The sequence below is a fragment of the Passer domesticus genome, chromosome 6, assembly GCF_036417665.1.
Source record: "Passer domesticus isolate bPasDom1 chromosome 6, bPasDom1.hap1, whole genome shotgun sequence".
NCBI lineage: Eukaryota > Metazoa > Chordata > Aves > Passeriformes > Passeridae > Passer > Passer domesticus.
The window spans coordinates 59,906,864-59,920,528 of record NC_087479.1 but is presented as its reverse complement, the minus strand read 5'-3'; the positions used below and the strand labels follow the sequence as shown (position 1 = coordinate 59,920,528).

General features: G+C 39.2%; 1 protein-coding gene across 3 annotated transcripts in view; it reads left to right on the top strand.

Annotated features, from left to right (window-relative positions):
- PARVA (parvin alpha) overlaps positions 1-8,499 on the top strand; it is a 62,913-nt gene extending 54,414 nt beyond the window's left edge. For all 3 annotated transcript variants that reach the window (XM_064426165.1, XM_064426167.1, XM_064426166.1), the window contains exons 12-13: positions 302-374; positions 3,672-8,499. In XM_064426165.1, the coding sequence (XP_064282235.1) occupies positions 302-374; positions 3,672-3,748 (150 nt within the window). In that variant the 3' untranslated portion in view covers positions 3,749-8,499. The remainder of the gene's footprint in view (positions 1-301; positions 375-3,671) is intronic.
- The last annotated feature ends 5,166 nt before the right edge of the window (positions 8,500-13,665 follow it).

The following is a 13,665-nucleotide window of genomic DNA, read 5'->3' as shown; positions in this document are numbered from 1 at the left end:
TTCAGGGGCCATCATGTTCCAATTTTTGAACTTGTAGAAAGTGGGCTGTGCTTACTTGCAAGTAATTTTATTGAGGGTTGTGTTAGTTCATGTTAACTTTCAATTACCTTTATCTTTCTGCAACCACCATCACACAGAATCAGCAAAACAATGAATTGTCTGAATTCCAAAGACCAGATATACAGAGCCCTGACTATTTTTTCCTTCTGAATATCTGGGTCTGCAACTTTAAATACATCTTGTCTTGACCATTTGCACTGTACAGAGTTCACAAGAGTGACTGCCTTTGTTGTATTGCCAGGTTGTCAATGTATCCTTTGCATTTGAGCTAATGCAGGATGGTGGATTGGAAAAACCAAAGCCAAGACCAGAAGGTACCTATTCTACCTTTTTTGCATCTCCTTAAAAATTTGTGTTGGCTCCAGATCTTACAAGGTTTCAGGGTGGCTAAATGAAGGTATCCAGCAGCAAAAGGCAAGGTACATTTTGTAGTGCTCAAGGAACTCTGTGTTTTAAATGCACTTTTTCAAAGGTTGCAATGCTTTCTTTCTTCATTGGCCAAACATATGCAGTAATACTCCAGTATTCCCTGAAAGAAAGGGAACACAGTTGTGATTGGTGTCACTGGCAGATTTCAATTGGTCAATTTTCCTCCATCTCACATTTTCACACTAAACCTTGAGTATTCCAGTAATTTATAAGATTTTCACAAATGAAGGAGGTGTTGTGGAAGAAGAATTTCAAATGTTCCCATGCATGCCTTTGAATGCAGAACCTAATAATGCATATTTAAATTAGATGTAGAGCTGGGGACTGACAGTAGAATGTGCTTCAGGGATGGTAAAAGTTTTGCTGCTGACTTTAGGAGCATTGGGATTCCACTCCTTTTTGTTCATATGCATACAGTGTTTAAATCCAGCTTTTCAGGCTGGAGACACTCACCAGAGTAATGGGTATTTCTTGTAGCTCCTCCTGTGAGGAGTTACTACTTCTTACCCTGCAGGAGCTGGGTGTGCAGCTTCTCTTCCCCTCTTCCCACCAGGAATGATATCTGGGCTCCTGCTGGTTACCTGCCACAATAATCAACCTAGCTGTGTCTTTTCAAGACCAATTTCAAGCTTACATTCTGTGGTGCTCACAGTCTTTTCCTGCCACAGTATTGGATTGTCATTCCCTGAGGAGTTGACATAAGCTCACGTCAGGGTGTTGCTTCTAACAGTCAGAGCTCCTGGGAGATTCAGGCACTCGTTGCTGAATCAGGTTCTGCTCCATTCGGGGCTTTTTCCATCCCTTCCAGCTTCCAGGTTATAACAGCCACAGAGACACACACACACAAAATAATGTATCTCAGGATCGAGCCTGTGCATTAAATCTGGACCTACCTAGCCTGGGTTTTTTACTTCTTTTGACTGCTTGAACTCTTATCCACAGTCATGCTTAACTGTACCACTGGTGAGTGTGTCACAAGCCTTTATGTCTGAAACAGTCAAAGTGAGAATGGGGAAACAGTGAAATGGAGGGATCCAAGTAAAACACAGAGTATCTGTGATCCCTTATTCCCCATGGATGGTTTAAAATTCTTATGGCATTTAATTTTTCAGGTATTTATTGCTCTAGGGGACAGCTAATTTTTCCAGTATAAATCAAGCCATAAGGATATTTCAGCATATATAAGACATTTCTTGTGCAATTATTGAAATGCTTAATATGAAACTTCCTGCCCAAAGTGAATGGAAAAACACATCTGTTTTATGTGTTGTTACATTGGGCACAATGCCCATACTTAAAATTTCCAGTGAGCAAAAGAGTATTGAAAAGGATCTTAACCTAAATGTGTACACTAAATACTCTTTGAATTCCTACACTGTTTCTTTGAGGTTCTTGAGGAAAAAATATGCTGAAAAGTGCTTTAGAATATGAAAAACATATTTAGTGGGAAAAAAAAGAATGCAGTTAAATAAATGAGTATGAAAACCAATGATTTTTATGGGGTCAACAGTTTATTTGGGTTATTTGCAATATAATCAAAAAGGTCTTAAAAAGCTTTCTGTGACCTTTTGCTTTAAAAATGGCTGGAACATTAATCTGCTGAATCTATAACGAATTCGTTTGCAGTTTGAGCTTTTTCAGAGCTCCTTGCAATGTGTACATCAAAGCCAAACTCAAGTTTCTCTTTTAGAAACTTGCAACCGGTAAAATGTTACATGTGTTGGTCAAACCCGTGTAGCAATGGAAATAATCCATCTTTCCCTGGGAGTGTGCTTCTTTTACTTTGAGCCCTTCTGTGGGATTTTGCTGTGGTGGTGGTATCTTTTTTTTTTTTGGTGGTGTCTTTGCAATACCTAACAAAGTTACTTCTTTAATAATAGAAGTTCGGTATTTGGAAAAAAAATAATTCTGCACCTTGCTGCTGGCCTGAAAGGGGAAACTTCCAATGTTGCATGCAAACAGTATTACAGATTGCAGTGGGATGTTGTGGTGGCAGTGCACCCTTCCTGCAGCTTTTGGCATTTCCTCTTCATTTTATACCAAGTATTTTTCATATGATTTATCAAGAGCCACAAATCAGTGCTGCCTCTGGTTATATGACCATGCACACACCCAGAATAAAGTCTAGCCTTGAGTGTTTCCACCCTTTGTCCATGGATGTAAATTCAATATCTTTAGTTAGCCCACTTTAGGACACCATGCATAGGTTTTATTGGATTAGTTATTTAAATGTGACCCCTTCACAATCTGTGAGAAACTTTAATGTAGATAAATATAATGGCTAAACTCTGATGACTGGGCTTACTTGGAGGTTTTGGCCAATTCCAAGAACCACAGTTAGGAATTTGAGTTCCTATGCATTCAGCAGAAAGAGATAGGACAATTCTGATTCCACTCTGCTCTTTCTGAGGGCAGTTCTGAATCCTTCTTTGAGATTGAGTAAAGCACTGTAGACTTCAGTGTAGACTGCTGCAGTAGTACTTGTCAGTTTGTTTTATAGATTTCTTGTGAAATAATATTGACTTTCTCAAGAACTGCTCTTTGAAACAGAAGGTATTCATTAGCTTTTTGTTTCATATAAATCCTTTACTTTAGATGTTGAGTTTCTGAGGACTGATTCAGCCATGAATGTCAGCTAACTCAAAGAATTTTCAGATGTTTGTTCAAGGAGCACTTGTATACCTAGCTTCTTTAGATCTTCTGGAAAATTAAACTTGCCTCTAGCTATCTTGCTGAAATTAGGCCTAGTGAAGGATGTTGCAGCCCAGAATGTGCCAAGTCCTACAATTCTTACATAACATGAAGGTTCCATTGGTTACTGATGACTTTTTTTCAAAGTCATTACTTTCCAGCCACAACTGTGTGAAGGTGAAGTCATAGAAGTATCTGTAATCCTGGGCACACTTTGGCTCAGGAGCATCTGAGCTTGGCTACGTTTCGTCAGCAGCAGCAATAGCTATTTATATGCCTAACTAGAAGTGGTTAAAACACCAAATTTTGAGTTGCCAGTTTGAAAATTGTGTTTTACTGATACTTTTACTCTTTTTTGCTATCCTTGTGATCTAATGTTCGTAGTTACTAATGTGAGCAAGGGAAAGGAGTAGAGAATGGGCACTTTTTCTCTGGAAAACATTTGGAGCTAATGAAGTTAACTAATTTGTCTTCCCTTGTCTTTTTTCTAGATATTGTAAATTGTGACTTGAAGTCCACGCTGAGAGTACTGTACAATCTGTTTTCCAAATACAGGAATGTGGAGTGAAGAATTGATTTGAGTCAGAAAGCAGTGTTAACAAAGAAAACATCATAACTTGTATATCTTCCGTCGGTATTCCTCTGCATCTCTGTCCTAAAAGGAACAAAACCATTTACCTGAAGAATTTTTGGTTATTAGTTGATTATTCTGGCACTGCTATTTTCACGGTAGATTTAAGACTAATGTAACTTATAAAGAAAAAGGGTTTGGGGAAGGTATCTGGGTATTTTCTGGGAGAATTCATGTATTGGTTGTCTTCGCATTGTTTTTAATAGGTGAAGCAACAATGCAAAAAAATGTAGTAAGTTTGATTCAAATCAGCCTTTGGGGCCAATCATAGGAATATTCTTTACTGAGTACTTAATTATTTTTTACATATATCTTTTTTTAATCTGGGAAGGGGAAGAGTATTTTCCATCCATGATAAGATAGTTCCATTCTAATTGTGAGGAAGAGAGTTGTGAATGGGGAGAAACAGTTAAATACACTTGCTCACATGACAACTAAGAAGAAGAAACAACCTGCTGAATATATAGTTCCAGTGCTATTATTAGGCTTTAATTTTGTGGGTACAAACTGAAGTGGCTACTCATTCCTTCAGACTTCAGTATGTGCTATTGAGCATTCCACAGAACCACACTTTGCAGCTTGTCACTTGTTTTTTTTCAAGGAAGGGATCTTTTTTGCAAAGAACACTTTTCAGGAAGACACACCTGTATAATACAGCTTTTCTATAATATTTGTATTATTACATCATTTTAGAAAGTAGAAGAATGGCTTGTTTTTATTTTTGCAGTTTAACCACAGGACTATCAGATTGCAAGTTTAGATTGATTGCTAAATAGAATTTAGAATTGTCCCTTTGGTTGATTTTGTGATGAATGTATGTTGCTGCATAATGTTCAACACAAAAAATTAAGATTCATTTTCTAGAAATGGTCAAAACTACTTCCATCTGCAAAGATTCCATTAGTGTATAAAGTTCTTTGGTGACTTTACATGGCTACAAAGATTTTTTTTATGTTTAATTTCCACCAATTGAGCTGTTATCTCTTTGGTTTTAGCTTTAACAAAGACACAAAAAGGAAATAGGAGTTGATTCTTCCCTTAGACTGGTACCAAGCACCAGAGGAGGCTGGTGGAGGCTGTCTGGATCACTTCTGAAACAAAGTGTTCCATTGCAACCACAAATTCTTGGGATCCTCGTTTACACAGTCAGGAAAAAAATTCCTCAGGCTGAAATTCCTTGATAACTCTTCAGAAATCTTGGGAGTGCTTAAGTGCAGGAAGGAGACTTGTTAACAGCCATCCAATTACAGCAGAGCTGGCTTAGGTCAAAGGAAAAGTGATCTGTCAGTGCTTGAATCCTCACCAGGAGAAAGGCAGAGCTGGCAAGGTCACTCAGTAACAGCTGGGTGTTACTCATGATGTAAAGCATTACATTTTTCCATTTTCCAGGCTTTTTATTTTTCTTTTATGCAGAGCTTTCCAGTACAACATCAGCACAGAGGGAACTCCAGCAGTTATTTTCTGTCTTTGCTAAACGCCAGCTGATGTTTAGTCATAAGGTGATACTGACTTCTGCTGGGGGGGGGCTGCAAAATTATTTTCCTGAGAAATAATACAAACTTTCTCAAGGAAAAGTCTCAGTATTCAATTCAAAGGACAATACCTGGGTGTTCTCTGATCTCAGAAGTTATCTGATTGTAAGAAGCACTCTAAATATCTTTATTAAAATATTTTCTTACCTGTGTGTTTTTAACGGAGTTTGTGAAACTAGAGGTACAGAAAACAGCAGTTATTTCCCCTTTACAGGAAGAAATAGCTGGATATTTTGACCTCAATGAAAATGAAAATTTTCATTATTGCTTTAGTATCTGAGAAGCTAAACAATAGAAATTAACCAAACTTTTTTTTGAGCAAACTGAGGCAGAACTTCTCATGTACATATCAGGAGCAATTTCAGCTTATTTTAATGTTTAACATGCAAGTTTTTCATTTGCACACCTAGTAGTAATTGTAATAGCTAACTAAAAAACAAATTATGTTTTTTATGCAGAACATGCTCATCTGCAACACTTTTACATTTCAACAGTGATGAAAGATTTTGACAGCCTTTATTTTCAGGAGTGCACTTTCTTTAAAGAGGAGATTTGTATGGGTAAAGTGAACACTGAAGCAGTTTTCTTTGCCTGGGCTTGCAAATAAGTATTGCTTGTGCTATATTGGTATAACATTATTGGAGATTTATCTGTCAGCCTCCATTTCCATCCTTATAAAACATATAAAACTGAGACAGAATTATTAAATCCTCATGCTGAAATGCTGTTATGCAGAACCGTAGAAGCATTTAAACAATATCCAACCTTTCCACAATTATCTATCCTATGGTAAGAATTTATGTAAATTAAAGTCTGCTATATAAACAACAGTGTCCTATGTAAATATAGATCCATGTGATAGTTTTTAACACTTACACACAAATAGTATATGCTGCCTTGTAGGAGTGGGTCATTGCTTATATTTTTGACAGTATAGATTTAAATAGCTATCAGATAAATACAAAATCTAATATAGAGATTATATCTAGTATTTATTGCTTTGATTCAGAATATAAGAGAAATATAGAATACTACTATAGAATAGACAGCTTGCTTTTCAGCAGTTGGTGTAGGCCAGCCCTTTCCTCCAGGGAAGGGAAAAATTATCTAGGCCAAATTCTGCCACACCTACATTTCTTTTATTCTTGATACACAGCAGTGCACCCTGACATACTGCTGAAAGCAGAACTCTCCTCACTCTTTATATCGAGATAGAAGTTGTTTAAATTTTAGTCAAACCAGCTTTATGTATAATTACTTAAAATGATTAAATGGATACAAATGGATTGATTTGGCTCATGTGAGACCTGGAGAGGCCAGTTCCTCTCCTGGTCCCAGAGGGAGCCTGTGGTCTGAGGGCTGCTGTCTCAGCACTTTGGATCCTAAAGCCAGCTAGGGTAAATCCAAGACCCTTCCTGAGGATCTCGTGGTGGTTTTGGGATCTCACCCACCAGACCAATGTACCTGTCTCTTGTGCTGTGGCACACAAAGGCCCACAGGCAGCTGAGCCCACCAAAAAGTGGCCAATTCTTGGCCTGCCTTGAGTAGCAGTCAAGCAGTGAACTTGGCTGCTGCTGGGGCATGGTGAGACCCCCAAAAGAACCATTTTCTGTGGCTTCTGACTCATTTACATCCAGCAATAGGGTATCTAGGTTTCTTCTGTGGCTGGAGATGGGCATCTTTTCCCTCTTGATGGATCCTGGCGTGCTCTTTCAAACACAGAACTTACTGTTTGGGTTTTTTTAAAGAGGAACTACAGATTTTTCATAGTGTGTCAATAAGGTGTTGTGAAAATAATTACCTAAAATCCTAATACCTCGAGGTCAGCTCCTTTCAGATTTCCTTCTCAGCTGACTGGCTGTTATTTGTCATAAGGAACAAATCCTATAAAAAGGAACCTTTGCAAAATTTTACCCAAGACACACTTGTAAAGCCCAGAATTGCATTGCTCTGTATTTCTGATGGAGTCCAGACGAACCAAGTTTCCTATTAAATGTGCTGACTGCAGAATGTGCAGTTCTTTACATTTCCTAGTCAGGAGTAGCTCCATGTTACAGAGGGTAGCAGCCCTTGCAGCTCCATAGCTCAGGAATTCAGGTGGACCAGCAGGAGCTGGATAAGGTCCTAATCTACTGCAGTGAATTGTACAAGTGGCAGGAAATCACCAGAGCCTCTCTTACAGAGCATTGCAGTGCTGGGGAAAGTTGCATTCAAGCAGACCATGATGATTGGGGCACTTGGTTGGCTTTTGTTCTTTTTATTTTATTCTTGTTCTTTTGTACTTATTATTCTGGAAGTATGGTTTTAAATTCATGTTTCAGATTATTTTAGCAGACACCTTACTGCAAGCCACGGTGTTATAAAGCAGAATGGCTTTTAGAGTTTATTTCATTAGAAAAATATATATGTAATATTTAATGTACTAGATGCCAGCCTTAGGTCTAGTTTTTGTTATTCTTGTTTCCCTCTCAAAACAACCTTCATTAATGGCCAAGCATCCAAAGAGAAAACAGTGCCTTGAAGACCAATTACAAGATTTTTACACTGTTACCTGTAGAAGGCTTCTGTCATTTTATTGTAAGAATTAGTGTGGGCTTTCTCTTCACAGTCAAAGTACAATTACAGACTGAAGAAATCCTTTGTAAAAAGTTACAATTAGCTTGCCTGAAGATATTTTATTTTGATTTGTCACATGAAAAATTGACATAGCACCACCAAAATTTTAAAATTAGGCATACCTCAGAATCCATGGATTTTTCCAAAGAGGTTTTGAGTCATTCAACATTTACAAGGGCTAATTTAATGTATTCTAAAAATATTTTGTCTGATATTGTTTCTGCAATAATGAGATTTTCTTTTCTGTCTAACAATTTAATACCATGCCTGCTGCAACAAAAATAGAGTCATTGGAACATTTAGTCCTCAATTTCAGTATCAAACTAACTGAGAAAAAATACTATTTTGAAAATTTGCTAAACATGTATCCAAAATTAATAATTATTAGTTAAAGTTAAGCTGCATTGCCTTCAACTGCAGAGTTAGTAGCTTTCACAGAATATATGTACTCTGTAAGTAAAAGACACACTCTTTTTTTTTCTGTGCTTTTCCTGAAACCTTTTGTTATGATCCACAATAAAATTTGCACCTGAAAATCAACACTGCATGTTGTTGTTGGGTCGAAGGATGAGTTGTCTGACGAAAAATGAGGAAAGCTGTGTGTTTTGTGTTCTCGAAACTTCCAGACCTCTCCATGCACCCAGCCCTTTTCCAGTAACCCCTTTGTGGGTGTGCAAGGTGTTTATTATTATATTCTGTGGGGGCTGGTGACAGCTGAACGTGGGTTGGCAAAAGCAATCATGTAAACATATGTTTGAAATGATTAACAGCAGCAGGTCAGGAAAATGCTGTCTCTGACTCAAAGTAGCAAAGAACACCTTTACTTTTAACTTTGTGGTGCTGAGAACTTCAGTGGGGATATCCCAGCTGGATAGAATGCAATTCTCTGCAGAGCAATTTTGTTAATTTTGAATCTAACAAAATGTTAGCAAAACATTGAAATTATATTGTTTGTGTCAGAAAATAATTGCGTTTAGGAAGATTTTGAGATCTATTTTTGTATAAACTTGTTTTTGTTGCTACCCTTTAATGCAGGAGCTTGGAACCAGTCCAAAATATAGGCATCTAAAGTGCTCCAGATCGACATTTATAGCCACTGAATTACTGGCTGGAGTCCAGAAGCAGGTGTTTGATCTTTAGGTCTGCTTGTAAAGCTGAAACCACCAAGCAGAGCTGCCTAATCAACAGGGAGCACTAAAGACAGGGTGAGTTTTAATGCCAGTCTTCAATCCCAGTCTGTTACTCAGGGCTGGGTAGAAGCAATTCTGCTTGCTTAGGAGCCACATTCTCAACCCCCACCATGGGCACTTGGATCTTTTGTGCTGAATTTGTGGGTTTTGTCCAGAAGAACAAGCAGACTTGCTCTTCTTCAAACCTTGCAGTAGAACACAAAGGTCACAGTCTGGCTGCCTCAATCTTCTCATTGCTGTTCACACAGAAAGCAAAAGATCTGGCTTTAATACCCTTCTGCAGCCATGGGAGCTACTCCTCCTCCTTTTTAGAAACCTGTAGTATGAAATGAAGGTGAAACAGTGTTTTTGCTATTGTTGGAGGGGGACTGTTGATGCCTAAGCTGAACTCAGTGTGTAGAGTAACTCCACATTAACTGGGACAGAAGGAGAGCAGAAGAAGGAGTGTAGCTGGTGATTAAGCTGTTGAAAAGGTGGAAAAGGATTTGGGGAATGAACCTGTCTTCTGGGCCTCCTGTAAGACCTGCTTCTGTATTTCAGTAATCAAAAGGTGTTAAAATTCCCAAACATAATTTTGAAGAGAAAACAGACTGACCTCTGTCTTGCCTCTGTTTCAGTGCAAGGTTCCTGCTGAGCTTCTTCTTTCACTCCTCTCTGCCAGGACACTGCATAGTAGATATGTAATGATACCCTGAATACAGGAATGGTGATGAAGTACTTGTCTTGAAAGGCCCACAGTCCTGCAGGAATGCAGGAGGAGAAGAGCTGTGAACTTCTCCATCTCATGATAGGAACAATAGGTGTGGATTAGGGACCCAGTGCCCTTTTCTACCTTTAAGTTGTGGCATAAAACGAAGAGCTGAAAAGTGACCTGTGAGGCTGGGGTGGGTGCCAGTCCCTGGGGGCACGGGGACCAGAGGAGGTAGGAAAGCTGTTAGCTTAGAAGATTTCCACATTTCTGTGGTGGAGAGGTGGGTAAGTGTGTGGATTTCCCAGGGGCCTGGGGGAGGAATCCTTCCCCTTGCAGTGTGCAGGGCCATCAGCCTCTTGCCTGCATGACAAGCTGCTTGCATGTGGCTCAGACTTCCCTCTCTGTGACAGTAACTTAAACACTTCCATGTGCGTATTGTTACAATAATAGAGCTTTGAAGGCGTCAGTCCTGCTTTTCTGAGCCTTCTGTACCTCCAGATCTTTCTGAACTGTTTGTCACAGCACTTGAATAGACAGAAAGGACATCATTAGAGCAGGTCTGTGTTCTCAATGGCATAAAAACCTTGTACATCTACTGTCTGAAACCAGCACTCACTCCAAACAGTCATAACCTCCAGCTTATTTTTTTCTGTTATCAGTTCAAATTAACCCATTAGCTGCACAGGCTCCATTGTGAGTCAGAGGTATATGACTCATGTGAATAGAACCCATTTCTATTCTGGTTTTAATTAACTTGGCCTCCACCCAAATCCTCCTTAGAAATGAAAGATACTAGATTAGCTGAAGTGTACAACACATTTTTATGGTTTGTGCTAAACTTACATGTGTATTTTTATGAGATAATGCTACAAAAAAAAAATTCCTATGAATGCAGTAGCCTGAAAGGTAAGTGACACAACTGCTGTATTTGACAGACTGTTAAAGTATCAGAATTTTTCTAGTTGGACTGTTTGCTTTGAAAGCTGTAGGAACAAAAAAAAAAAAAAAAAGAAAGAAATGCAGAATTCTAGTACGTTGGGAAAATATTTCCAGTCTTGATTCAGATAAATGGAAAACAAATTTGTGGTGATTAGAATTTCAATAGAAGTACAGTCTTAAGGTGGCACTTCTCATTGTGATTTTCCTAATTTTGCTGCCTGAGATTTTTGCCTTTCTTTCTTTTTTAAGATAAAATGTAAAGATTTGGTCAGTATACTTACCAGCATTTCTAATTTGGTCATTGTGCCTTCTCTTTATAAATCAATATTAAAATCAAATAAACTCCTCAAATTTAAATTGCAGAGTGGGTAATCTGAGCTACTACTTAGAGTACTGTAAAAACAGAAGTGATACTAATTATATTTACACAAGTTCAAAAGAATCAAAATAAAACCAAGGAAACGAAACCACTTCTCTCTAATCCTGACAGAAATCAAAGCTTGAATCTTACTTTTCACTAAACTTTCCTCGTGGCACTTTAGGGATTCTGAATGCGGATGGGAAGCAGGCACTCAGAGATTGTGGTGGGATGGGATGGCTGCACCAAGTGTCTGAAGAAACAAGCACAGAATAAAAGCAGAGAGGCTGAAGGGGAAAGAGAGAGGAATGTATCCTCCTGTGACCACTCCATAGTTTGCAGCACGCTCATGTAACACTGGGCCAGCTGGACACAAGCTAACCCAGAGTGATCAGTGGATCAGGAGTGGGCTCTGTGTGCCACCAGCTGTCTGCTGAATGGTAAGTTGGGTTTGTGCTTTGGCAGGGCCCAGGTTACCTGGAGCATGAAGAGGAGAGCTGGAGGGAAAAGGTCAGGTTTTGAAAGAGGCTGAGTTTGGGGTGCTCTGAAATGAAAACTTGCATGTGGACCACTACTTCCCAGAGTCTGCAGTGCCACAGTTTAATTCCAGTGGCTTAGAGCACTTAATGGAGATCTGCCCTCAGCTCTGCCTGCTGCCAGTTAGTCCTGATAAAGCCTAACTCACCTTCTCCTTGCCTAAGTGGTGACATTAAGGCTTTCATCAAGGCAAGGAAATTAAAGGCATGTAGCAGGCTCAGCTTCATTCAGCCAGAGCTCCATGTCCAGACCCAGAGATTTTTCTGCCTTGGAGGGAACATTGTCCTCCTGTGCCAGACAAGGTAGTGTGGCAGTGAATTGTTGCATTCTGCACTTCCCAATCACTGTAGAAAGTTACCCAGGTGGTAGCAGGCAGAGTTAGGGCACAGATTTATCTGTTGATAGTGTAAACAGTTATGCTGCATTTCAGGGATGTGTGCATTCCTCAGCTGGAAGTTTTGAGCATTAACTTCCGAAATTCCATTGCTTATCACTACACCTTGCTTTTCATTTTTCCTTTGCTACAGTGGATTTCTTATGCCATCATTTGTTGAGATTGGATATACCAAACCTGTCTAGATTCCCTTTTTATGCTTGTAGTAATGTCCCTCTATTGGACAGAGCTCCTTCATATAATCTATAAAGCATTATAGATCTGCACCAGGGTGCAGAGAATGATGTGATGATTTGACAGTAATGGATAAATTTCTCAGTCACCTCTCCCTCCTTTGGGGATACTTGTACAAGGAAATCTGCATCACACCTCAGGATGTTCCTGTTACTATGTGTGCTCAGAAATGGAAGAGATCCAGGGCTCTCCTTCACTTTGTACTCAAGGAATGTTTACTTGTGCCACTAGAAGGGGGAAGAATCATTTGTACCCTGGTGTGAGAAAGAGGATGGATCTTGCTGGGCACAACAGTCCCAGCACCTTCATTAGAATATTTCTCAGCAAACCTGGGATTTGCCTTCTGAGCACTTACAGGAATTTAAGCTGAATTATCTTGTGCTGCTGGGTCTTCAACACTTTAACCCCAGAAGTCGTGTGAGTCTCTGTTCTCTCCTCTAATGTTACACAACTTCACCCCTTAGTTTTGGTGTCAAGACTGTTAACTTCTACTGCTTCTAAGATTTTTTTCCCAATGGCTCAGTTACCCAGGCAGACCTCTGGGATGGGGAATGAAACACCAACAGAAAACTGCTCTCTTAAGCCAGACAAAATTTTCCACTAGGTGAATTCCCCCAATTAAAAATCAGAAGATTTGTTTCAAGGAATCAAGACACACCTGTTATTTAAACACAATTTCTCTTTTATTATTGGCTTATTAAAACTCACCATTCTGTATTAATCAGCATTTCTTAATTAACATAAAATTCCCAAGGTCTGGTACAACTCCACCACCCACAATCCAGTTCTATGCTGTTCACTTCTATTTAGACTGCATATTGCTAGAGCATGTGGGATTATATTGCATGCTGCAATTATTTTCAGGGAGGACTGTGACACTTGGCCTTGATCTTGGCTTTCTCTAGTACAGAGCACTGTAAGTATTCTATATTTATTTATAACTTGCTGAGGGGAACAACAGAGGCTGCCTGACACTGTGCACTCTCTTCTTTAGATTGTAATTCTCAGATAGATCTCTCAGGAATTACAGGGAGGAGAGCTTTGCCATTTGGAGAAAAGGTCTTACAATTTAATCAGAACACAATTTTTGCAAAACAGCTAGTTCAATCAGCCAGTCCAATTATGGTGTGGGTTGAGCAAGACTCTGTGCTTAGGGTTCCCTGGAGTTGTTTTTAGTTATGAAATCAAAATAAGAAATGAGGTCAGTTATGCTCTATTGACTCCTAGTCCTGCAGCTTTCAGGAGTGCACAGCAGCACAGCTTTGCTGAAATTTGCGTTGGGCATCTCACTGCTCTGGCTGGGCTTTGCTACTGGTTGAAATCTAAACTGGGAGTGCTCATTCCAAGTGGCAAGTTTCAAATG